The sequence below is a fragment of the Sardina pilchardus genome, chromosome 22, assembly GCF_963854185.1.
Source record: "Sardina pilchardus chromosome 22, fSarPil1.1, whole genome shotgun sequence".
Lineage (NCBI taxonomy): Eukaryota > Metazoa > Chordata > Actinopteri > Clupeiformes > Clupeidae > Sardina > Sardina pilchardus.
Genome location: NC_085015.1, coordinates 7,191,003 through 7,217,825, shown reverse-complemented (window position 1 = coordinate 7,217,825; position 26,823 = coordinate 7,191,003). Strand labels below are relative to the sequence as shown.

Here is a 26,823-nt window from a genome sequence, read left to right as displayed (position 1 = left end):
GCTCTAAATTGGCGAGCCACCCAGGAGAGAGAGAAGAGAGAGAGAGAGACTTTTTTTTTTTCTTTTAAAACCCCTTTTATTGAACCATTCCATGGATCAAAAACCTACAAAAGCAGTCATCCAAACCCAGCCCCCCACCACCGCATAACCCCCTATATTACCACATGAGAGAGAGAGAGAGAGAGGGAGAGAGAGAGAGAGAGAGAGAGAGAGAGGGGGGGGGGAGAGAGAGAGAGAGAGAGAGAGGCGTTAATGATTAAAATCCCTTTATTGCACCATCACATAGACCAAGGACTCCCGCGCCATAACAAAAGAAGCAGCAGGTACATAACTGCATCACCAAGTAACACACTGCCATTATTATCAAGTGCACACTACAGAGCGGCAGAGTCTTTCTCAGTCTGTGAGAGTGAGAGAGAAAGAGGGGGGAGAGAGAGAGGGAGGGAGGAGAGAGTAAGACATAAAGAGAACAGGACAAAGACAAAGGCAAAGAGACAGTGAGGGAGGAAGGGAGAGAGGGAGAGAGAGAGGGAGAAAGAGAGGGAGAGAGAGAGAGTAAGACCTAAAGAGAAAGGCGAAGAGACAGTGAGGGAGGAGAGGGAGAGGGAGTAGTGGACGGCTGAAAGAAACCATTGTCTCATCAGAATGAAATGGTTTAGCTGCCCTGTTAGCCCTCAGTCCACTGTGGCGTAAACATTTACATGTTCACGTAAACCCAGCCCTGACCATATGCTGCGCTAACTGCCCGATGAACTGCCTGTCTTCTAGAACTCTCCACACTCGCGGGGGACACAGAACTGACAGCACGGCGCGCTTTAAGTGGCCACAGCCGAGCCTTATCAAAACAACTTGAAAAACAAAACACTTTGCATGACATTATCGCCCCAGTCTTTTTTAAACAAGGCAGCCTCTGCTGTCATCCCTGTCGTGTTCTATCTTCACATCACCGGCTAGAGAGTGTGAATAATTCAGTCCTACATAAACCTTGTAAGTCACAGACGTCCGCTCCTTTCCAGGGTGTTTTTTTTATCTGCCAGGCCCACTTGAATCCTTGGGCTTAGGGATAGTTAGTGAGTTAGCTTAGAGCCCCCAGAATAGCACAGCACTGGAGTGGGAGGCCAAGCACGGAGAACCCTGGAGGACAACAGACAATCCCCGCAGAGATGGAAACTATTCATCGGCTCCTCACTGCCCAGTGTGTGTGTGTGTGTGTGTGTGTGTATGCTGGTCATGTGTGTGTGTGTGTGTGCTGGTTGTGTGTGTGTGTGTGTGTGTGTGTGTGTGTGTGTGTGTGTGCAGTGTGCAGTGTTGGTGTGTGTCTGATTTTGCATGGTGAATGTTAGCTATGCATGATGTGTGTGTGTGTGTGTGTGGGGAGGGCTGTTCTTGGCCTGTTCTTGCATGCCTTTCAAATCCCAAACAAACACAAACACAAACACAACCTCCTGTGTGCCTCCACTGTGTTACTGTGTTTCCCAGACCTGGTAAGGCCATGAAAAGACTGCCAGGGTGGATGCCATGTTATAACATAGCCTGGCAGTGGTGCAGACTTGACTTGACTGGCTGGCGTCAATTCCAGGAATCAAAGCATTTCTATTTTGCAGAAGAGAATAGGTGCAGGCTTTTTTGGCCAAGGCTCACTTAGTTGGAAAAGAAACTTCTGTCTGAATGTAACTACCCTGGTTAAACACAGGATAAATAAAGATAAAAAATAATAAAATAATGAATAAAATAATAATAATACAAGTAATAATCTTTGTAAATGGCTGTAGCACAAATTACATTTTCCCTATACGACCAGGGTGTCTTTGCCTAAAGGTTTCTGATAAGCCTTGTGATAATGTTTCTCCCTTGGGCTGTGTGGACAAAAACAAGGATGCACTCTTGATTTGAGTTATCTTTGGAAAAACAGACGGAACTCTTGCTGGGCTTTGACGACTAGAACCGTAAATGTAGGGGAAGGGGCTGATTGTGTGCAACGGATACCCTACAAACAAAACAAAACATCAAATACGCTACAGCAAACCATTTAGCTAGTTTTCCCTCTAATTCTTCCACGTTTGCTTTCATTTTTCATTTTACGTCAGCCAATGTTTTTAAACAAAGTGGGAAAAGTACAACAAGGGCATACAACTGCTCAGCATTTAAAGTTTATACAGGCGTAAATATTGCACAAAGCTCATGTAAACTTTCTACCACCTACACACCACTCTGTGTCTCTTCCCAATGCCACGCCAACACTGATACAAAAAGCTAATTTGTGTATATCAGACGGGAGTTCTCGTTTCAAACAAGTGGCCTTGGCTCTCCTCAAATCACTGCATTACATGGTAACAAACGTTGGGCACTTTCACATGATTTCACACACCAGATTGTGACAGTGGCCTACTACAATGCCCTTAAATAAATAAAAAAATACAAATGCTAGATTTAGATTTTAAAACTGACATGACTACTAAACATGATTAAGTATTGCAGGGTATCAGAGAGAGTGTTTTCTTACAGGTAAGAAAGGAATTTCAGAATTACATAGTAATAAATATAAAAAATAAAATGCCTTAGCTAGGCTGTCGCTTTAGCGGCCAACCCTGAGGAAGCTCTTCATGCTTCGTCTGATGGCCATCTGATCTCAGTGGATTCTGCGCTGGGTTTGTAGGTTAGTAAGCTGCTGCGGTGGGAGTGAGCAGTGAGCGGTGTGTGGGGGAATAGCCACAGTATGTGTCCCACACCCTGAGGTTTTCCTGCTGCACCTCAACTGTTATTATTGCAGCCGGATGTGCTCATTAGAAAGTGGGTTCAAAAGTCTAGTAGTTACAGATCAGGACCTATTTAATGGCTGGGTCCGAATATGCATGTACACACCCACATAAACTCACCCACCCACACACACACACACCCACACACACTAGAACGCGCACACACACACACACACACACACACACACACACACACACACACATTCGAATGCACACAGAGACACACATTCACAGATGCAGACATACTCACACACAGACACACACCGAGTACATATGGCTACATGCACAAGTCAACCACACACATGCGAGCGTGCGTGCACACACACACACACACACACACACACACACACACACACACACACACACAATGATACAGACCAATTCACTTACAGTACTCTGCCTTTTTTCCTCTCAGCCTCTGAACGACTCTTTTACAGTGGTGACAAATGCAACCCAATATTTCAAGTGGACTTATTCACAAACATAATAAATCAGCATGATTTAATGTCATTCAAGTTAAAAGTCAAACCCTTTTCATGACATCCAACATGTTTCCCTTCCCAATTTCAAACACATACTGCACTCTGGTTTAAGTGTGTGTGTGTGTGTGTGTGTGTGTGTGTGTGTGTGTGTGTGTGTGTGTGTGTCTGCATGTCTGTATGTCTGGCTATCTGCCTGCCTGCCTGCTTACAGTATCAAGCCTACAACTATCCAGATTAGTTTTACAGACTGATATTGATTTGGCCTAATCCTAATGTGTCGTAAAATCCTAACTCAGAATATGCCATTTTAACAAAACCTGCTCAGTTCTTTAAAAACTGAAGATCCACATTTCTTTTCAGCAACAATGTGAGAGTAGTGACAAGTCATAACACTGCCTTAATCATGAAAACAGACAGCACCAATGGATGTTTTCAGTCAACAAAAGAAATGTTTTGAAACATTCCATTTGATAATGTCAATGGCCTGTCAATGGAACAATTTTCTGTTGATCAAATTGAAATAAAAATGCTTGTTACAATAAGCTCCATATGGGCTTGTATTCATTTGTATTAATGATTAACACAAAATGATTCATTCAATCAAATAAGTTAATAAATTAGTTGAAATATATCTCCTACAAGGAGCTGAAACCACTTTGCAGTAGGCTATTAGCTACACTCCAGTAACTTGTGTAGACTGTAAGTTGTTGATAAGCAAGTGAGGTAGGTTATTCAGCTTATTACAGGCGGGAAACAAACATAGGCTTCAAAAACAAGAGACAAGTGAGTAAGATGAAATATGTGCTTAATAGCCAGTTAGTTGTCTTGAAAGATCATCTTTAAAATCAATGTTTCAAAATGTGCTCCTACCTAAATTCTTTAAAGGGTCAGTGCTCTTCGATCCTGATGTTCCCGCCCCGTTCTTCTGCTTCGTGGGACTTGGCTTCTTCGCGTTGCCCAGCATGATACCCTGATGCTGGGGTACTTCTTCTCAATGTCCCGGGATGCGTCTTGGGAAAAGGAGTCGATTTTCCCTGAATGAATAACGTTTTTCTGTCCTGACACTCTAGGTCGGTGCAGTAGCGTTGGCCTATGTTGTGTTTCTGACTGCACATCTCCCCATTATTTATAGTTGATGATAAGGTTAGAGACTGCCCATTGGTGATGTCAGCAAGTGTTTTGGGAAGCTAAAAGAAGGTAGGCTATTTGCTTTAACAACACCCTGAACGAAGGATCCTATGCTAGTCACCCTATGAGTCTGACGTTACCTAATCCGCTTAAAAAGAAAATGAAGCAAATCACTACCAGTTTTACTGCAGGAAACAATCTATGAACTAGCCAATGTGAGTAGACGCATGTAGCAGCCTACACTACTCAAATGGGTCCTCCCCTCGATAACGCAAGCAATCACATTCACTGATCAGTTATTACACTACACTGGCAACACCAGTATCCTATCGAATCAGGCAGCATTCATTGGTAAAAATAAATGAGACTTGTTCATCTCAAATATTGTCAGAAAGCCTCGACACGCGTATAGCCTACCATGCTTGCCCTCCTCAATGCACAGATGAAGGGTCAACAAACTCCCTCAGAGCCGTTTGATAAATCACAAAAGAACTAGGTCATCGTGAAACTGTGCGTATGAACAAAGATCGGAGACCCGTTGACAAGAGAAAGTAGAGACCCCACACTAACGGTCCTGGGATAAAAGACAGGCTGACCTCGTCCACCAGCAAGCAGTTCCAAGATAATGAGTTGAACGAAATAATTCTTCCCCGACTGGACAACGGGGCGCCAAGATTCTTCAACCTTGTGAAATATTGCCCTCTAGCAACGAAAGAGGAAAATTCATATTCAATCCCTTCACTCGTCCAATTTCTCACCCACATGACATATGCGACAATGTGATCATAGCCCACTCACGAGGATTTAAAGATTATGATTCCACAATAAACTTAATTCCTCATACAAATACATCCATGTAACTGCCAAGAAATAGGCTACCCGATGCCGAAATCCATAGCCTACCAGATAGCAAAGAGATAGACAGGCAGTATTTAGACTACTGCCAGATTTATCTAGGCTATCTTTAAATTGCAGTAAATAAAAACTTCAATACTGGAGGTCTGTCTAAGCCTTTTTTTCGGGGTTGCAATTTTGTTAAGCCCACTAAACGGATTTAGGAGGTCACTATAAAATGACATACATAGATTTTGTCATAAACGGCAAGGGATAACAAGACATCCAAAATGTGACTAAAGTTGGATCATCAAATTGCAAATGAATGGCTGATGTGATTTAAAATATCAATGCATTTTGTAAGGACAGTGTTCTCCATCATAACTGAGGGCGTATCTATTCAGCAGCCTATCCGAAAACGCTCGGCAGGGTTCTATGCTGTGTGTTCTGACAAATCACAGTCCACCATATATATTGTCACGTGATACAACACGGAAGTAAATCTACTGAAGTACTGTAGTGCCTGAAATAGGCGAAAGGAAAAGTTGCCTTATATGTTTATGCACTTTATGTATTCACGAAGTGTCGGTCTCACCGCACCTTGTGTGTGTGTGTAAGATAATTTGTCGAGAAATCGTGTCGATACGTTGATTGTCCTTTGGCAGTATGTTTACAGAATACATGTTATGACGGAGGTACAGGGACAGGATTGTGTGCAAGGTGAGTGCTAAAGGTAAATAAACTCAACATTGCCCGTCCGGTCGGCCTCGAGGTCTATTGGTGCCGACTGAGTTAGCCTAAGCCATAAACATGGTTGAACTACTTCATTGCTATAAGCTACATGACTGCTCTTTCAAGGAAATATATCGAACAGTTTGCTCGACAAACAGTTTGTAGGCTAAGTATTCGACTGTCAGTCACTTATATTTGGGACCTGCGGTTTTATTCGCAGTTTAATCAGTCCAGACAGCCTCAACAACCGTGCGTTGGCATTGCAGCACTGCGGACGGTTATGCCAGCTCTAAAGATGGCAGAATCAGGAGACCATCAGAGGCAATTTCAGGCAGCTGTCGACGTCATACAGAATCTCCCCAAAAATGGTGAGGCTTAGCAGAAAAAAAACAAAACTATTGTGCTGGCTTTTACATAAATTAATATATTTGTGAGCTTCTTTTTGGCTCTCTGCCCTGGTGATATTCACTTGGGAAAGGAAACCTCAATTTGTGACATTTTATGTGTAAAAAAAAACCCTTATGAACTTCTGGAGTATCTTCTTGGTCTTCCTTATGAAATATGACCTTGACTGAAAAATAAACACAAAAGAACCATGGCTGTATGATTTTTTTCAAACTGACGATATAAAATGTTTTCACAGGTTCTTACAGACCCTCGTATGAGGTGATGTTGCGGTTCTATGGGCTCTACAAACAAGCTGTGGTTGGACCCTGCACAGTGTCAAGACCAGGGTTCTGGGACCCAGTGGGACGCTACAAATGGTGAGAGACACAGACAGACATACAGAGATTAACAGGCATACACCACTGGCATGAAATTGTAAATTGGGTGCATTGCATTCTTGAACAATATCAGAACAAACAAAGTGTGAGAGTGAGAGTGTTCAATGAGTCAATGGGGACTCGTTGAATTGAATTGAAATGTCTTTAATGTCCCCTAGGGGCAACAGGTAGCCAATACACATTTACACAAAAACACATGCAAATATAAAGTGATAAATAGATAGGAACATAAACATATATGTACACTATACTTGTGATGTGACATGGACGGGGATGGCAGATGACCTATAGTTTGTTGAGAAACTCAAGACTCAGTACTCGGATGTCTGAACTAAAGTTTAGACAATTAAGTTTAAATGTTTGGGATATTCAGTAGTCCTAGATGTAGACCTACAATTCACAATGTTTCCATTTAATGTTCCGCTTAAAAAAAAAAGAAAAGTAACTGGCTGCTCTATTCTTGCAAACTCAAATCTGTCTCAAAATCCAACCCATCTGCCTAGGGTCAAGGAGGATTAGAGGTGTAACGGTACACAGAAATCTTAGTTCAGCATGTTGCTTGGTTTTGAAGCCATGGTTCGGTTCTTTTTTGGTACAGTGAGCCTAGGTACTGCTGGCCTAAAATTCACTGTTGATATTGCTGATGCGCAGCGGGAATAGTATTTTGAAAATGTGTTGATGTAAATTGACTAAACTGACTTATGGTCCCCCCCCCCTTAACTTTTATCTTTGTGTGGGAACTTAGATTTGAAACATGGTCTGCATGTAAAAAATCCCCTACTGTTGATTACTGTTAAAGACTGCATTTGGTTCATTCTGCACACATCTGTATTGAACCTAATGTCTTGTACAGTTTGGTATAGATGTACCTTTACTCCCCTATGCTAGACTGTAACTCACGGTCGCTTGTCTGGGATTATTGCTGGGGCCTGGCTCCACAGATATTTAGCAGAGCAATCAGCAAAGTATGGGGAGAGGTTGATCTTGGCCCCTTCTATCATTTTAAACAGTGCTCAATGCCTATCACTCCTGTAGTTGTAATAAATCATTATGGAAGATGTGGCCTATAAACCTTATGTTGGAGGGTGGTGGGTGGTTGATAATATGCACAAAATCCAATTACAGTGATGCACACATTCAGCTGGCATTTAGCAAACATGATCTTATCTAATCAAATCTGCACTTTATTCCTGACATGCAAGACTGTAGCTAGCTTTCCATTTACTCTCACTATCTGTGCTGTCTAGTATTGCCAAACACAACTACTTTTGCTTCATGAATACACATTGCCAAAACGTGCAGCATGCCCAATTATTTAACCATCATCATCACACATTGTAGGTTGCCACATATTCAACCTGCATGGCTGCAAAGCTCTCTCACGGACACGACTCAGTCAATATTTAAAAAGTGCGGTCCAGCAAGTCATAAAGCAGCGTGGAAGCGTGATAATAGATGTCCTAGCAAAAGTCACGAGGTCAATGTACAAGAATCACAGAACTGCTAAAAGTGTGCCTACACACTGCTCGATTTATGACTCCATTTTGAAGCCACTGTCTGAACTCTCTTTGTCACCACCAGTGTGTCATTTAAAAGAACCAGAATATACACTACACACAAAAAGTCAGGGATATTTGTTCCAATATTGAAACGAGGAAATCACCATTGCATGTTTCTTCTTAAAAGCCCTCCTTTCATGATATAATACCACTATAGCTTGAACTTTTGACATTGCATAAATTTCACCCGAAAGCCAGATATCCCTAACTTTTTGTGAATAGTGTATGCTTTTGACACCGACATCTTGTTTGCCTATTTTCTTTCAAAACAAATGCCCTCAGTGCCCTGATATATGGTGATAGGGGTATAGTGGTGTGTATAATCACTGTGTTCTTCAGGGGAGAAGACATCTGGTCTATGGCAAATTCTTGATAAGATAGAGAGATAAAACACTATGTTTATACTGTTAGTTAAGTACTTTATTGTCCCCATTCGGAAATTGTTTTTAGTGAATAGAACATTGTAGTGTCTGTGTTCATAATGTTGTATAAAACAAAGTGATGGAAAGAAGAGTTTACACATAAGTTTATTTTTGTTATTTATATATTTGTGCTCAATCCTAATCACTTGATGTAACGCCACAGATTTGGTCACCTGTGGGTGCAACACTGATCTCTTTTGTAATAAGCTTTTGTGAATTTGGAGTTATCAGTTTTTGTGGAGACACATTTATCATTTATCCCCTCACACACACACACACACACACACACACACACACACACACACACACACACACACACACACACACACACACACACACACACACTTCAGACTTGTCTTACAGTTAATACTAAGAGTCCTGAGTCAGGCTTTCTGCCACAGCGGAGCTTTGGCTCTGGGTGCTGCTTGTGTTTGTTCTGTCAGGCCGCCCCAGTGAAATAGCATTATCCATGGTGTCCAAGAGGCACTTGGCTCTATTGGTCATGGACCCACTCCAAAGGAAGTAGAAATCACATTGACCCCACGCTGAATGGGATAGTTTTCCATGACCACTACAATAGATAAATGGCACATACTGCATGAGAGGACAAGTCAGGGCCTGCTTACTTCCTTTTGCAAGCACATAAACACAAAACAGACCCTCAGATTCGGTTTATTAGTCACCTCCCAAGTGCTGCGTTGTCCTGTTTGTTCTGCATCGGAATGTTTTTACTCTTTCTGACCGTAATGTGTGCTATATCACCAAGTCAAATTCCTGTGTACTGTGTATATGTGGGGAATTCAAGTGATTCTGATTCTGGTTTTTATAAAGACCAGGAGGGACGCAGCATTTCATAAACAAATGATCGAGGCTAAAATGAAGTGTGCTGACATCTGCCTTTCTGCTAGTGTGCTTCTGCTTATGCTCCCCCCCCCCCCCCCCCCATGTCCTGCTATATAATACAACCGTATACTGCTGTATCTGTTCCAGGGGTGCTTGGAGCTGTCTGGGAGACATGAGCAGCGAAACAGCCATGGCCGCCTATGTGGACGAGATGAAGAAAGTAGCACAAGAGGTACCACCACAAAAAGAAAGACATTTTGGAAAGTGGAAAATCCACTTCCACAGTCCACAGTCTACAGTCCATTTCTCAATCCAATTACCAACTAAAAAAGCACTCAGAGAGCGCAGACCTCCGCCAAGCGAAAACATAACCGCCTCCTGGATCCAGACGGTGATACGGATCACTCCCAAAATGTAGGCTAATCGTTTCTTCCTTGGGTCATTTCAGACGACCTTTCCTGAAAATGTAATCGAAATCCATCCATAACATTGAGTTATCTTGCTAACAAACAGACAAACAAACAAACCCCTCCTTGGCGGAGGTATTTAATACTTAGCTATTTACTAATTAGCGCTCTGGAACAAGGTGTCCGAAGGAGACATTTGCAGACAGGAGATCTCTGAAGATTGTTGATCTTTATCATTGCAGTGATAGCACAGCCCAAACAATGTCCAGACCAACCGTCAAGCAATAGGGAGAGAGGGTGAGAGGTCATCAGCTGGTGCCCTCCGATGAGATCCGGCCTATGTTTTATACCCCTCTTTTAAAAACAATATATGAAAAACTGTGTAACCCTGCCAGGGTTTTTCTGGTTCTCTCCAGTTGGGTGTAAAAAGGGTTTTCTTAGCTTGTTTACTTCATAACAGGCAGTGCCCACCTGGCACTCGTCCTTTTTGTTCTGTCCCCACCAGCTGATCTCCTCACCTCTCCTTTTGCCCATCTAATGAAACGATGTCTTCTCCTGCTATCTACTGTACGCTGCTCTCCTCTCCCACAGCGCAGTCCTCTGACTGCTGCTCTGCTCCGCTCAAGATGTGTAATAGCCTTGAAACCGCTCACAGCAAGCGCAGCAATATTACAACTTCTGAAACCATGAATGCATCCTGTGAATCATGTAAAGAAAACGCCACAAAAGAAAGAAAGAAAGAAACCCTCACTCACTTTAGTCTCTTTGACCTACTGTATATAATAGGAAGGCCCAGTGTAGTATTGGCTGTTGCTATTGGGAGTTCCCAAAGGAAACGCTTTGAGTGAATGATTACCGTAGAGTGCTGCCAACAAAACCCTGTGTCATTGGGTAATAAGTGCACACCCTAGAGGTGTCTGTGGCCAAGTCTCAGATTGCAAGTTGTCTCTCAAAAGGGAAATGGCTGTTTGCATTTGAAGAGCTCTTTCCCAAAACGCTATAAATCCATTTTTGAAAACATTAAAAAAAATCATGTTATTTAATTGTGTATTTCAGGTTGTTTTGTTTTGATTGAGTAAAGGTAAATCAACTAACATAACCCAATACAGTTTCACTGAGATTACCTGAAAAACAAAATAAAAAAAAATGATTTATCAAAAAAAATCATTAAAATGGTGGCTATAGCGTTTTGGAAAAGAACTCTTCATTTCTCGGTGGTGGTGTGTTTGCAGGTTATCGACACTATGCCGATGGATGGGAAGACGGCCTCTTTTTTCCACTACTTCGAGCCACTCTATAAGGTTATCCATGATATGCCTCGGCCGCCGGAGTCACTGCTTAGCGCTCAAGCTGGTCAGTTTGCCTGTGCTTTTATATATGCAGTACATCAACACAAATCACTACTAGGCATCCCGAAACACAATGCAACAAAAGGTGGGATGTTGATTAAATTACTACCTTGGTGTTTGGTAGGGTGTTTGAAAAGCTATACGTTTCTTGGATGGTCGACCCTATTTTAATTGTGTTGTGTGTGTCTATGTGTCTATGTCTGTGTCTGTGTATCCAGACATCAACGACAATGAGCAAACCTCAAACTCAGTCGAGTCTGAGCAGGATATCCCTCCTCCGGATGCTCCAGCCAGCACCCAGGACCCAGTAGAGGAGCTGTCCCGTGCTGTAGCACCAGAGCAGGACCCAGTAGAGGAGCTCTCCCATGCTGGTGTTCCAGAGCAGGCCCCGGCTGAGACGAGGGCCCCCAGCCCCCACCTGCCAGAGCCTGGTGAGAACGTCCGGGAAGCACCAATAACGTTATTACATGAACATAATATTATGTTACATACATTATGTTCATGTTATACATTAAATAAAGGTAATAGCTGGACAATTGTCATTTAGCTAATGCTCTTATCATTACTTTGAATTTGGCTGACGCTTTTTAGCCCAAGATGCGTTTAGTAGAGTCTGTGTTTTTCTTTTTTTACACTAGACACATTACATTACGCTTTTTAGCCAACGCGACTATCGTCTTATGCGTATAGTAGAGTCTGTGCTTTTTTTTTTTTTTTTTTTTACATCCTGCATTGTAGTCTGAGCTACGCTCAGGTGGGTGTGCAGGTGTTGCTCTTGGTTGGCTGTTGCATGTCGGCGCTCTCTACTCAGAGGATCAAAAAACGAACTGGAGTGTTAAAAGTGTTAACTTCCGTCTCCCAGTTGGACTCTCCGGGCTGAATGGGTCATATCAGCAGCTGTGGAGAGACTCACCATTTATCTTCTCAATTCCAAATTAGCTCAGAGCTAGAGAAGGAGCGAGAGAGAGCGAGAGAGAGATAAAGAGAGAGTGAGAGAGACAGAAAGGAGGAGAGAGAATGAGGGAGAAAAGGGACAAAGAAAGAGGTGGAGAGAAACCGAGACAGAGACAGAGTCAGAGAGAAAGAGAGAGAGAGAGCAAAAGGGCAAAAGAAAGGAAGTTGGAGATAAAGAAAGAAAGAAAGAAAGAAAGAGGGGCAGCGAGAGAGCGAGAGAGAGAGAGAGAGAGAGAGAGAGAGAGAGAGAGAGAGAGAGAGAGAGAGAGAGAGAGAGAGAGAGAGAGAGAGAGAGAGAGAGAGAGAGAGAGAGAGAGAGAGAGAGAGAGAGAGAGAGAGAGAGAGAGAGAGAGAAAGGGGGAATGTGGGTGGGCGGAAGCTGAGCTGCCTGCGCTTCTCTAAGCTGGCCAGGGGGCTGGTGGGAGTCCTCCCAAACGCTTCCCTTTTTATCAGCGCTCCGTCGCCATCGGAGACAGACTCCGAGCCGGGTTCTGGGCGGTTAGGCATCTGCTGGATTGTCGCTCTGTCAATCTGAAGTAGGGAAGAATAAATCCTCTTACACATGGTCATACTAATTCACAGTGCGTCTTTACAAACAGTGAACGGTGTTTTCAACCAGAAAAACATAAAACCCAAAAGACACGTTCTCGTATACAGTATTTGCATGAGGTGTTTACCATAGAGAGTGATCTCCTTTGCATGCATGGTGGTATGAATTCCTAGGAAACACACCGTTATAACATACATAGCCCTCTTGCTTAGTACTTTTGGGCAGGACTGTTAATGAATAATATAAATACAGTATTGGATAAATAAGATGTATTTATAAATGTATTGTTGAATGATATTCTGTGTATTGTGTCATATATAATAGCCCCCTTTTGTTGTATCAGAAGTGTTTGTTTTTGAAGGGGTTAACACATCCTAGCTGTTCTCAGCTAGACTAGTCCCTGTAGTGTCCTTTTTAGCAATACCACACCTCCCATGGTAGCAAACTGGTGACTTTTGAAATTAAGTCTTTGACAATAGATTAAGGATTTGCACCACGGAGTTGCCATTTGTTTATGTTTTTGTTTATGTTTATGCACATTTAGCTGGCACTTTTATCCAAAGTGATTTACAGAAACCAGTTGCAGGGGCAAATGTCCCGGAGCAACGTGGGGTTAATTGCATTGCTCAAGGGCACAACAGTGGCAGTGGGGAATTGAACCCACAACTTTTGTGACTACTGCATGCTGGCCAAGCTACTTTACCACTACACTACACTACACTGCACTACCACCACCACTACACTACACTACAACCACCACTACACTACACTACACTACACTACACTACACTAAACTAAACTAAACTAAACTAAACTACACTACACTACACTACACTACACTACACTACACTACACTACACTACACTACACTACACTACACTACAACCACCACTACACTACACTACACTACACTACACTACACTACACTACACTAAACTAAACTACACTACACTACACTACACTACACTACACTACACTACACTACACTACACTACAACCACCACTACACTACACTACACTACACTACACTACACTAAACTAAACTAAACTAAACTAAACTAAACTACACTACACTACACTACACTACACTACACTACACTACACTACACTACACTACACTACACTACACTACACTACACCACACTACCACTACACTACCACTACACTACCACTACACCACCCTCCACTACAAAACACTACACTACACCACCCTACACTACACTACACTACACTACACTACACCACCCTACACTACACTACACTACCACCACATTTGTGCCACCTCATGGAAATTTCGGATATTTTCTGCTGTTTGTAGAGCCGCTGTCCTCGGATGGTCCGGTGTTGACCAGTGACTCGGAGAGCGAGATCTACTGCGACACAGTGGAGCAGCTGGACTCCGGCAAGGTAGGGTAGAGTGGGGGTGTGAAGGCTGTCCACTTTCCCCTCTCACACGGGCGAGTGGATCAGATAAATCACCTGTCCTTTCCACAGGGAATGTGTCCCATTATACCATGTTCACTTTCGCTTTCTTGTGTTGTGTGTTTGTTTGTGTATGTGTGTGAATGTCTGTGTGTGTGTTCGTGTCTGAATGTCTGTGTGTGTGTGTGTGCGTGTGTGTGTGTACAGACTGAGTCCATGCCAGACGGGCTTGACAATAGGCTGGCTCACTGCGAACCCGAAGGTAACCAAGGGCATCACGTGGCATCCGTCTCCCAGGTGACAGAGGTGGGCTCCGGGCAAGGAGGCGAGGGGGGCGGTGGGGGCCGCGGCCCCCCCTCGAGGAGGAGAGACTCAGGAAGGGACGCTGCCAGGCATCCTGCCAGGGAACCCATTGGTCAGTCCAAGACAACAAAAGCTGTCCTATAAAACAGCCTTGACGATCAACATTTTTTAAAGATGCGCTTGGCATTAGTCAATAAATCAATATATGACTAAGGCATCTCAAAAATAGATTCCTAAAAGCATGAAAAGACCTTTTGGCTCGATGTGAATGGTGGAGCCTACTGGCTGTAGGGGGACTGAATGTGAGTAAATGGAGATGTATTTATGTGATGGCTGCCCACAGGCTTTTTATGTAGGGCATCATCTGTGAATAGTCACATGTCTTTTCTGAGAATATGTATACCCATATGCATCTATATGTCTGTACATGTGTGGGGGCAATCATGTGTGTGTTATGTGTGTGTGTGTGTGTGTGTTGTGGGGGTACTCGTGTGTGTGTTGTGTGGGTAGTCATAAATGTGTGTGTGTCTGTGTTATGTGTGAGTAATCGTGTGTGTGTGTGTGTGTGTGTGTGTGTGTGTGTGTGTGTGTTTGTGTTTGTTATGTGTGTGTAATTGTGTGTGTGTGGGGGGGTGGTAATCGTGTGTGTGTGTGTGTGTTGTGTGGGTATTCATAAATGTGTGTGTGTGTGTGTGTGTTATGTGTGCGTATTCGTGTGTGTGTGTGTGTGTGTGTGTGTGTGTGTTGTGTGGGTATTCATAAATGTGTGTGTGTGTGTGTGTGTTTGTACTGTGTGCAGGTGGGGGTCCGGAGCGCGATGCGCAGCAGGGGGGCCGCGTGCCGTTGGGCGTGGGAGGAGGGGGAGAGGACGGCTCGGGCGGCTCCGACAGACTACAGGAAGTCCAGGTGCAGCAGCAGATTGTGCTGGCGCTACGGCGGCTCAGAGAGGACATGCAGAGCGTGATGGAGCGGCTGGAAGTGGTGGAGGGCCTCGCTGCTGCCAATGTAAGAGTTGAGACCGCATGGTTCAAAGTGTGCCCATTGGGTGGATATTTATTGATCCTTTCGGAAATTCATCTTGCACCATACAGCTCATCAGATGCAGACAACAACAGGACAACCACACACTCCCGTAAAACACCCACACAAAAACAAGCATCTCTACATTATAGAATAGTACAGTGCAGTATCATCAGTGGCATTTAATATAATACTAAAGTGCAGTATTCTCACACAAAGAGAGTGCGATTGTTTTCCCTCCCTAGTCCCTAGCTTATTCATGGTAGGGATGCATGATCTGTGAGCCAGGTTGGTTTGGAAAGACACGTCCCTTATCTGGTTAAGTCCAGCGTCATGGGCCCAACAGCTTTTTCATCCAAAAACGTTTACTAGCGCCGTCAGCAGGTTTTCACAAGCCTTGTCACCATCATCTAGGCTACTTGTTGCCCCAGGGCTCCCTTGTAAAAGAGATTTAATTATCTCAATGGGGTATCACCTGGTAAAATAAAGGATAAATAAAATAAAATAAAATAATCTCCGTTTTAGTGAGGATAAAAAAAATACTGTAATCTTTACTTTACTGTCGCTGTGCAGCCAGATGAAATAATCAAGGGCAACGTACCGATTTCGGTGTCTTCCGATCAGATACTCTGAATAGTGAACTTTTTTTTCTTTTACTGTTATGGGGGGGGGGGGGGGGGGAATAGCGGCTCTTGGAGCAGTTGGACCCGGAAAAAGTATTTTCAGTACATTGCTGCATCACGACTTAACAACCAGATACCTTGTGTGTGCTGTAATAGAGGACACAAAGCGTCACCACCAATAAATAACACACTTTCGTCGCCACTCTGGACTCACAGGTCATGGTCGAAGAATTTAATCGTTGTCTGGCAATGTTGCTGGCCATTTTAACTATCTTGTCATTTATTTTTGTTCGTCACAGACAGTAAAGAACTCCAGGCAATGGAGCAAAAAGTTAAAATACTAAAAAAAAGAGAAGAGTGATAGAAAAGAACTCTAGAGCACTGTGGTCACTGAAATAGTTTCACCATATCACTGTTGAAGAAATGTCTAGTATTATAACTGTAAAAGTGTGTCTAATATTGGCCCAAAATGACTCACTCAATTGACTTTGTGCTTACTTATGAGGTACCAGCCTGTAAAAACGTTATCTTTTTTATTTTACATTTCCTGCAAATTGGTCATTTTCCATACATTTTAAGAGTGCATACAAATACACACACACAAAAAACTGCCTTGTTTTTTTTCTGAATTGGTGAGTTTATTTAGCCTGGTTGAATCCAGACAAACCTGTTAGTGGGTCCATCAGGAAAGGATGCCATTGATTTCCGTTTCCAAATCACCATGTGTGTTTTCTTTGGAGTTACAGTATGTAAACAACTGCATTTAAAACCTTTGTTTGGGCTACAAGAAAGATGTATTTGCTGCACCGCTGGAATGACAAGAGTAAGAGTTTGGTAAAAGCACCAATTTAATTTTAATTTCAACTGCTGGTTATGCTCCTGGAAGTCGTAAAACGGGACGTTTGGAAACAGGTGTCAATGGGATCCATTCCAGACGGACCCGCAGAGCAAGTTCAGATTTGCTAAGAGGTTTGTCTGGCTTGACCCAGGCTAGAGTTTGTAACAAATCATTAATTATTCATCAATCAATTAATTATCATTAATTCAGAAAAGCGGCCATTTTTTCTTCCTGAATGAATATAATCAATTTGTTGACACAGAAAAGCAGTGCTCTTTGATTCTCTGAATTAATGAGGTAGTAACATAATGAATTCAGAACTCATTACTATTTGTTTTCCTAAATTAATACAATACACTATATTGCCAAAAGTATTGGTCACCTGCCTCGACTTGCATATGACTTGCAAGTGACATCCCATTCTAAATCCATAGGGTTTAATATGACACCGGTCCACTCTTTGCAGCTATAACAGCTTCAACTGTTCTGGGAAGGCTTTCCACAAGGTTTAGGAGTGTGTTTATGGGAATTTGTGCATTTGTGAGGCCACAGACTGATGTTGGATGAGAAGACTGACTCTCAGTATCTGCACTTATTCATCCCAAAGGTGTTCTGTTGGTTGAGGTCAGGACTCTGTCGAGACCAGTCAAGTTCATCCACACCAAACTCTGTCATCCATGTCTTTATGGACCTTGCTTTGTGCACTGGTGCACAGTCATGTTGGAACAGGGAGGGGCCATCCCTGAGCTTGGCCCCTTAGTTCCAGTGAAAGGAACTCCGAATGATTCAGAATTAACCAAGAATTTTTGGACAATTCCATGCTCTCAACTTTGTGGGAACAGTTTGGGGATGGGCACTTGACTTGACTACTACAGCAACAATATCAACCTAAAAAAAAAAAAAAAACAGTTTCACCGTGCTTCCCATTGATTCAGTGCACTTGCATCAGGTGCGGTTAAGTTCCTAGCTTCCACTGTTGAGCCCTTGAGCAAGGCAACTTAACCCTGAGTTGCTATGGGGGATAATGGCCCTTGAAATATAACTGACATATGTAAGTAGCTTTGGATAAAAAAAGTGTCTTCCAAATGAATGAATACATGTAAATTAAACAACATTTTCAGAGTGGAAAGGAGACCAATCAATCACACATCCATCAGAAGTATTGTTCCATGCCTCAACCGTACAGGTGTGCTTCTGCTTGAGGGCTCAACAGGTGAACATGAAATCCCCTCTGTGCCTGATCATATGTTCAGACCTGGCAGTGCTGAACGTGCCAGTAGCGGCATCGCCTCAAGGAATGACGGTGGAATCGGAGCGTAGAGTAACAAATCGAGAGTTACTTGTTTGATTAGAGGGCCTCTCCTGCTCCATGTCAAAATGTTGATTTGAATGAACCTCTACATTCTCCAATGGGTGTGCCTAACGCTTTGCAGGTAAAAGAGGACAGTGTTGTGTGGAGGGGCTTACTGTCTTTGTCAGTGGTATATTCAACGTCGGTGGTATATTCCACAGGACCTTGTCCCTGAATAGCTTTCTTTTGCCACTATATGGTTCAGTGATAGCACCATTTTCAACACACTCTTAAATTTCAGTGGTTAGAAATAGTCACAATTAGTTTGACATGTTTGCACATGCATTCAGTTTATTTCTGGCTCTGTAATCAAGACAAGGCAGAGTCCGCTCCAAGGATAGTGAACCATCCCTGTGTGCCTGTTACTAGTATGCCCTGTTCATTTTGAAAAACAGCGAGAGAAACAACGTCCATTCCTTTGGTGTTCCTACATGGTGCTGCTGTTGTGATCAGAAGGAAAAGATCCACACACCAGAGAGCTCCCAAAAAAAGTTCCTTTTTCACTTGTGTCATTGTTTTGTCTGAGCAAGGGCTGGAACACCGCGTTCACACTGTCCACGTCCGTCAACGGATCTCATTGACTTTGCATGGGGCGGACTCGAAATGCATTGTGGGTCCGTCCGTTCCTTCAGCTCCGTTGCCTCCGTCAAAAACGTTGAGAAATGTTCAACTTTTCAGGCAACGACGGATCCGTCAGCCAAAAACATAACTGCCTCCTAGATCCAAACGGTGATCCGGATCACTCTGAACATGTAATGGGTTCTTCCTTGGGTCATTCCAGACCTTTCCTGAAAATGTTTTCGAAATCCATCCACAACTTTTGAGTTATCTTGCTAACAAACAGACAAAGAAACAAGCAAAACCCGATGAAAACATGACCTCCTTGGCGGAGGTAATGAAAAAATTACTTTTTTTGGGAGCTCTTCGGTGTGCGGATCTTCACTTTGTCTTTGAACCGTATATTTTTGATCCTGCATCCAAACAACTTGAATGTTTGGAACAATTCAATTTGTGTTGTTATGATCAGAAGAGCCTTGATAAATATTGTTTTTTTTGTTTGTTTGTTTCATTTAGCAGACACTCTCATCCAAAGTGATTTAAATATGTTATTTATAATTATATCACAATGGCCATTGTCCTCAGAGCAACCCAGGGTTAAGTGCCTCGCTCAAAGGCACAACAGTGAAAGCAGGCCATTGAACCTACAAGTTTTCAGGCTACCGCAGGCTAGTCCAGCTCCCTAGCCACTGTGCTACCATTGATTAAATACAGAGATGTTTGTCCATATATCACATGTATTCATTTTAGGATGCTGAAGGTCACTAGTGGCTATTTTTTAAGAAAGGCTAATGGTTTTGTACTTAGGACAAACGATGGCAATGACCATTACAATATGAAAGGTTGATAGACATTGCTTTGTTCTCTGAGTTTAAGTTAAACAAAAGGAGGTTAACCGAGCTACTTGGCGCATCGTGAAAGACAGAATCCAAAAAATACATCAGTAACCCAAAAAAAAAGCTTGTCCATTACGTGCTTCAAGAGATGACGTTTTTGTCCATTGTACCTCACCATGGGGGTCGTTAAAATAATGTTTGGCCCGCTGCTTAGATACTCATGTCTGCGAATCAGTTAATGGCTCGCTGGGTTCTGCCATCTCCTGTGCGTCTGGTTTTGAGGATTTTCAGGGAGAGAAGTGCAGAGCTCTCAAAGGAACCGAGCCTCTTATTCCTGCACGGTTCTATTCTGTCTGGTTCCTCATTGCTTTTCTTATCTTTGTGCGTGCGTGTGTGTGTGTGTGTGTGTGTGTGTGTGTGTGTGTGTGTGTGTGTGTGTGTGTGTGTGTGTGTGTGTGTGTGTGTGTGTGTGTGTGTGTGTGTGTGTGTGTGTGTGTGTGTGTGTGTGTGTGTGTGTGTGTGTGTGCGTGTGTCTTTCAGGCTCAGAGCTCAAGCTGGAGGACTCGGACTCCGCTACCAGCTAATGAAATTGAGGTAAATAAGGTAATAAGAGGTAATAAGATATCTAATAGGGGCATACATAATTTACATCACATTTACATTTAAACATTTAAGCAGACACTTTTATCCAAAGCGACTTACAGCAAGAGAATAACATTCAAGCCACAGTGCAGAGGAGACCATGGCTACAAAATACTACTGCATTTGTCAATGCTGGTACTATGCTAGAGTATAATTGGATGCATAAAGAAAGGATAAAAGTATGTATTTATTAGGGCACTCACATATTTTGAACATGCAGATGTAAGAGAGAGAGAAAGAATGAGAGCGAGAATGAATGAATGTGTACACAATTGTGTGTGTATGTGTCTATGTTTCTGGTTAGGACTGCGATTCCTTTAGTCTCGCTCCATACAGTAGTACAATTAGTCTGTCCCCAGCGCTGGCTGAGTTTTTAAAACGCTCCTTTGTCTCAATACATAACAATATACCCCTTCTCCTCCCAGAGCGACTGGTGGTGGCCATTTGATGTGTCTGGACACACACTGCTGCTCCTGCTGCTGTGGCCTTTCGTCGCTCAGGGACTTGTGTTCCTTCTGCAACGGAGGAGGAGAAAGCCCCACTTGCCTACATGAGTCTGTCGACAGAGAGACAGAGGATAGCAAATGTTTCAGTTTGCTTGTCAGTTGCTCGTTGAAAGAAAATGTGTTGCAGATCTTTGGTGAAGAGTATGATTGCCTTGCCTCAGGTAAAATCAAATAAGTGTTTCACAGTGACCGTGGTTCCTTTTCATCTTCAAACATGCATAAGAAATCAATCTAGACCATGGGATGAACGAAGCAGACTGTTTTATTTCATTTTATGTCCTAGGCCTACTCATTATTTTATGTAATTGTTGTCAATATTTAACAAATCCAATACCTTGTTCCAGAGGTCAAACATTGGACCAAGAATGATGAAGGTGTGTCTTTTAATTGTGGTCACTGTAAGTTAATTCATGTCTTAGCTCATTGACCACTTTGTATTTTGTGTTTCTTCAGTAAAGCTAATTGAAACAGCTGGTGAAAGTGTTGACGTCTGAAGAAAAAAAAAAAACATCTCCAGTTCGATAGTATTAGATTAAGCTTTCAGTATGGCCCAGACATACAAATGAAAGGTTTTCCACAATTGCATCAGTCTTGAATCTCGTGAAGTTTTAAAATTGTTCATCTTCCAGCTACCCAGCGTTTCCCTAAAACGCTGTAGAAAAGTGTGCATGCCGGTCTCATTATTGTCTTGGAGGGTGGGAGTGAATGTAGTTGCTCCCGACTAGGTTGGTTTCACATCCTCAATGAATGTTCTGCACCAGTGTCAACCCAAGGAGGAATTCAACTAACCTTTACAATGGCCTGCATTGTGTGCACTTTGACCTCACCGAAGTAAACACTGACGACTCAAAAGGCCTATAAGGAAGCCAGATAGGGGCCATGAACAATAGAGAACAACATTTTAATGCTCTATCATATCTAGAAAATAATACATTGAGACTTTAGAGAATCGACCAGGTTTGTTCACAGATCTTTTAACATCTGTTTGGACCAGTGAAAGAGGGTCTGCCATGGTCCTGACATGTATACAGTGACACAGGCTTACAGTCAGGATTAGATCATGAAGCCCAGATCTGAGGGGAAGGAAACGATGTCTACGTGTTTGTGCATCGCAATCAACATCTCTGCATTCTGTTGCAATCATAAAATATGTTGGTGCATGTTGCCTGACTCTTTTGGTGATATGGACAGGCAAAATCAGCAGCCTGGATAGAGATGGGGAGAGTGTGTTTATGACAATGAATTTGGTGGGTTAGGTTTATAGAATGTTGCAGGCATTCTCACTGGAGGTCAACAAGAAGCTGATGGTTTAACTGTACTTCATGGCAAAATACTCATAACAATAACAATAATTGTACACGCCCCTCGCCTCGCTGCACAAAGAAACACTACAGTCATTATTATCAGCAATAAACACAGAAATACGTCAGCAATGTTAAGAAAACGTATGAAAACTGATGTGTATTGGTATTCCTCTGATTTTTATCTCGCTGAATAAGCTAACGTTAGCCAACAAACTAACGTTACGGTATAGTTCATGTGACTAGTTAGCTAGTCTTTGGTGTGCTAATCAAAAACAATTGCCTATGTGTGGCATAGTCCAGAAAACCATGGGCCAGATCCAAGTTAAATGTCACACATTCCCTTTGATACAATACCAGAGCATCGGCTACTAGTAAGAGATAACTTATGTGTGGTCAAATTTAAGGCTACCTTAGGTTGTTTATTTGAGAGTGTGCTAACCTAGCTGGATAGTTGAGCGCAACCGACAGACTTCAGTGGGTAGTTTACTTGACGAGGTAACGTTACACGTTTGGTATTGAAAGGGCCGCGTTTAATGTTCATGGCCTTGTAACAGTATTATGCAGTGTTTTGTCGTAGAATTAACAGGATTTTCAGGGAACTCAATTTTCTACCGTCAGTGGCCGTTTTCAATTATAGCTGTCTTATGTTTGCTAGTTTTGTGTTAGCTATTAGCTAAACACCAAGCTAGCTAACTTTATACGTCAACGTCTCTTTATCTAACCAAATTTAGCTCTGTACAGCCAGACAAAGACTCAGGTGTTAAGTTCGTGTGAAAAGATTGTAGATGAATTACTGGATAGGTGGGCACATGTCTGATGAACAGACAAAATGAAAACGTAAATTTCGTAGCCAAGTATGGTAGCTAACGTTTGCTAGACTCGCGGGATGCTTCATCAGGAGCACTGCCAGGCCCATTCTCCATTGGCATGGCATTAGCTAGCCAGCTACGTTTGTCCTCTAATTCGCTCAAATTGCAAGCAGGGCTGAAGAAAATCAACATCGATCCGCAGCAGTGAGCAGATTGACTTGATTATATTGCACCGTATCCAGTCATGTAGAGTAGAAGCACAACATTTTATTTTGGTCCATAGATGGAAACAACATCTCTGCAACAATGCTTCTGAAGAACTAGTTCGTGACTGACGGGTGCAGTATATGATCAGTGAAGTCAGGGACGCAAGAATCATACTTCTAACGTTAACAGTGACAATGTTATCTCTTTTCTTAAACATTGCTTGGATTATCTATCTTTAAATGGCCGGCGGCTCTGTGTTATCTTATGAAATGTCACTAATCAACATTTAGTACTCTTTATACATTTCGGAATACAACTTTCTACCCATTTTAAATCATATGGTTGCGCCCAAAAGAGTAACTGGGACAGCTTTCTTCGTGATTGACACTGAGGTATACCAATTGGGAGGGCGCATTATTGTAGCAAGCGTGAAAACAACTTTCTGACCAATGGGAATTTTAAGGGGGCGTGCCGTGGCCATACTTGAAAACAAATACAGATTTGTGGTTAGTGTAGTCTTTGGCCAAGCGCAATGCATGCAACTCTATTGATTGTTAAACTACTACTCCCATAAAACGTAAAGCGTCGCAGGCTAGCCGCATGCGCCCTTGCATTGGAGGAGGTAATAAATGAACAAGCCCCCTTTTCCTCCTCAGCAGAAGCGTACAGGAGAGTCCGCTGATGAGAGATGCGCTCGTCTCAACAGAGAGAAACAGACAGTTGAAGACGGAGTGGAAAGAGTTAACGATAGTACTCATAAATAGCTGAAGAATTCAGTAGCTGAAATTGAAGTGGACGCGGAGAGGTTTGTTTTTATAATTTTATCGCTGAGTTGATAAAGAGTGAAATGTTGGTTAAAGTCGAAGAGCATAACGTTAACACATTTTAAATCACATCGCGACATTTAATGTAACGAAAGTTTGAATGATATAATGTTACAGACTTATTGAGGTAGCCAATAACAATTGCAACTTGAATTTAGGTTACTGACGTTCCAGTGTTCATATCGGTTTTGAAAAGACAGAAACGTTAAGCCTCATCTAAAACTTATTTCTCTCTCAGGTGGGAGTGTACAGTTATGGAGCTTATTACTACCAAAGGCGATGCAAATTCGGAGGATGACAGTAGGGGGCAACATCGAGACGGGCAACAGAGAGACATCGTCGCTAGGAAACAAGTGCAAAGAAATCAGCTGGAGGTGTGTCCTGGACTGGTTTCTGGAGACACACACCCGATGTGCCGTGGGCACAATCGGGGCGATCTGGAACCGAAAGCTGGCGATGCCGCAGGAGAAGATGGGACTGTTGCTGAAAAAACACCCGGTTTGCCCAGGAGCGAGAAGGACAATCAGAACAAAGGGAGTTCTGGTGGCTCCGGAACAGCGACTGACCCGGGGTTATCGGACGGCAGGCAGGCTGGCAGAAAGAAGCATCGGCGACGTCCATCCAAGAAGAAGCGCCGCTGGAAGCCTTACTACAAACTGTCATGGGAAGAGAAGAAGGAACTCGACGAACGAGAGACTATACGGGCATCGCGAGTCCGAGAGGAGATGTTCGCCAAGGGTCTTCCCGTAGCCCCATACAACACTACCCAGTTCCTGATGGACGAGCACGACCGTGAAGAGCCGGATCTGAACACGGAACTCGGCGGGCGACGGTCCTTCGGTGCGATTCGCTCCGAGGACACAGCCAGCGAGGAAGACTATTTCGATCAAGACGAGGAAGAGGATGAGGAAGGTGACGGCAGCAGTGATGGCATGGGAAGACCGGGGCATGCAGGCGGTGAGTTTCTCCAGAAGGACTTCTCCGAAACTTACGAGAGATATCACGTCGAGACTCTGCAGAACATGTCCAAGCAAGAACTGGTGCAGGAGTACCTAGAGCTGGAGAAGTGCCTGTCGCGACTGGAAGAGGAAAACAACCGGCTGCGCAACGTCGAAAAAGACACTGATGCGACAGCTGAGACCCCGGTCGATGCAGCCCAGCGTCTCCGGGAGTTGGAGAGTGAACTCGAGAGACTGAAGGCGCAGAACAGCGAGTTGCTAGAACAGAGCCAACGGTACAGGGAGCAGAGCATCAACGGGTCCACACCAGGAACGGACACTGGGCAAGAACCAGCGCATGAAACCAAGTGATGGACACTTTTGGTTATGTACGAGTTCTGTTATATTTGTTTATTCATCTAAATTCATTTTTTTGACTGTAAGTTTCAGTACTGCTATAGGCTCTTAGTTCCTGTTAACGGAGGACGATCTGCAAATTTAGATTCCATCCAGAATGTCTATTTTAAGTGTTTAATTGAAATATAGCTAACGATTTTACAAATGCGTCACGTAGTCATTATTGCAATTAAAAGGTCGAACTAACAATGCTGCGTTTTAATGATTGTCAGTCGGGGGGGAGTTGTTTTCAATACTGGAGTGCATTTGTCGGACACAGGATTTCATAAAGGTTTGTCTATGGCCTTCTTTATTAAACAGATGTGTCTTTTTTTGGTTAATCCAGCCAAGTAGTTACATAGCTGATGCTCTTTGTCGTTTATATCCGGTTATGGACATAAATTTCGCAGATGAAGTCTGTTAATGCATGACCAAAGTTGTCTGTATTAGAATATGTTTTTTTTTCATGTTTACTTGAGGTTTATCGTGTTTACATGGCAATTAAACGACTGGATGCAAAAGTTCAACTTTTACTAGCCTAAATTATGTCTACATGGGGGGAAAAAACAGCACTAGGTCTGTCTGAGGAGGAAGTCGCCCGCCTACTCGCTGTGGAGCTGCCCTATCATGTAGCCATCGCCGTGTGGCACCGGTCAAAGTATTTCCTAGGCTGTTGCCGTTTGAGTCCACTTACCACCGAATAACTTCAGTCGTCCCTCAAAGCGCAGGTCACAGGTAAGTTTGAATTAAAATATGCATACATAAAATGCGCGCATCATCTTGAAGAAGCTCATCACGTTTATAAGCGTAAGCAGTAGGGTTTTGTTTTTGTGTAGCACATTGTAGGCCTACCTGTTGGCTCCGCATAACGTCAGCGTATTGCGACATTCTTACCTTTTAAGCTATTGTAGGCTTCAATGTGCAGTGGGTGATGTATTTTGATGGAAATTGAAAATATGCATACAGTAGGCCTATGCTCAACTCATCTGTTAGCCCGCATGCAGATTAAGTTTATGCATAAAGTCTTTGTGTAAGATATACGCTTTTCTGCCATTGTGATCATATTAAATGCTACATGAGTATTCAGACTGCTAAAATTCAGTGTTCACTATATTGAGTAGGCTATTTCATATACAAGAGGCACATGCTATTGCATTCTCCGGATGTACAATATGTATTTCTCTAGAACGATTTATTGTAGAAGAAAGGAGGCCTCAAAACGAGCTAGGATGTACTTGTGTCCACACAGGCCTTCTGCTGTGCGTGTGCGTGTCTTCAGATTTTTCGTAGTCAATTCTGGAATGCGTCGAGTGTTTGGTTGTGGTGTAGGCTACATTCCATAACAAACATTCTTTAGGCCTGCCTTACTTACATTGAATAAGTAACTGATAACTGATTGATATATTACGATTGACATGATAGGCCTATATGCCACCTGATATAGC

The 26,823-nt window shown here is 43.0% G+C and overlaps 3 protein-coding genes across 10 annotated transcripts in view; 2 read left to right on the top strand and 1 right to left on the bottom strand.

Moving 5' to 3' along the window:
- Nucleotides 1–5,010, bottom strand: part of plcd3b (phospholipase C, delta 3b) — a 30,413-nt gene extending 25,403 nt beyond the window's left edge. For both annotated transcript variants that reach the window (XM_062525849.1, XM_062525850.1), the window contains exon 1: nucleotides 4,109–5,010. In XM_062525849.1, the coding sequence (XP_062381833.1) occupies nucleotides 4,109–4,202 (94 nt within the window). In that variant the 5' untranslated portion in view covers nucleotides 4,203–5,010. The remainder of the gene's footprint in view (nucleotides 1–4,108) is intronic.
- A 680-nt stretch (nucleotides 5,011–5,690) lies between these two features.
- On the top strand, nucleotides 5,691–22,249 carry acbd4 (acyl-CoA binding domain containing 4). Of its 7 annotated transcripts, none has more exons than XM_062526585.1 (11): nucleotides 5,691–5,920; nucleotides 6,199–6,300; nucleotides 6,576–6,696; nucleotides 9,689–9,773; nucleotides 11,181–11,382; nucleotides 11,516–11,728; nucleotides 14,120–14,208; nucleotides 14,431–14,638; nucleotides 15,326–15,531; nucleotides 20,293–20,355; nucleotides 20,820–22,249. In XM_062526585.1, the coding sequence occupies exons 1-11, from the start codon at nucleotides 5,887–5,889 to the stop codon at nucleotides 20,946–20,948; spliced, it is 1,452 nt and encodes a 483-aa protein (XP_062382569.1). In that variant the 5' UTR covers nucleotides 5,691–5,886; the 3' UTR covers nucleotides 20,949–22,249. The 7 variants fall into 7 exon arrangements, with proteins under 7 accessions (XP_062382569.1, XP_062382571.1, XP_062382570.1 ...); XM_062526587.1 differs by having other exon boundaries at nucleotides 5,691–5,933; nucleotides 6,153–6,300; nucleotides 20,820–22,246; XM_062526586.1 differs by having other exon boundaries at nucleotides 6,153–6,300; nucleotides 20,820–22,245.
- Nucleotides 22,250–23,877: 1,628 nt separating this feature from the next.
- Nucleotides 23,878–25,905, top strand: hexim1 (HEXIM P-TEFb complex subunit 1). Its single transcript, XM_062525672.1, has 2 exons — nucleotides 23,878–24,025; nucleotides 24,283–25,905. The coding sequence occupies exon 2, from the start codon at nucleotides 24,299–24,301 to the stop codon at nucleotides 25,352–25,354; it is 1,056 nt and encodes a 351-aa protein (XP_062381656.1). The 5' UTR covers nucleotides 23,878–24,025; nucleotides 24,283–24,298; the 3' UTR covers nucleotides 25,355–25,905.
- Nucleotides 25,906–26,823: the final 918 nt, after the last annotated feature.

What these genes read in the sequence shown, in the direction of transcription:
- acbd4 (XM_062526582.1), top strand. Translation starts at nt 6,042, where the DNA reads ATGACTGCTCTTTCAAGGAAATATATCGAACAGTTTGCTCGACAAACA. An exon ending in TGAAGAAAGTAGCACAAGAG is followed by an intron (nt 9,774 to 11,180) that starts GTACCACCACAA and finishes GTGTGTTTGCAG; the next exon opens with GTTATCGACACTATGCCGAT. An exon ending in AGCAGCTGGACTCCGGCAAG is followed by an intron (nt 14,209 to 14,430) that starts GTAGGGTAGAGT and finishes GTGTGTGTACAG; the next exon opens with ACTGAGTCCATGCCAGACGG.
- hexim1 (XM_062525672.1), top strand. Translation starts at nt 24,299, where the DNA reads ATGGAGCTTATTACTACCAAAGGCGATGCAAATTCGGAGGATGACAGT.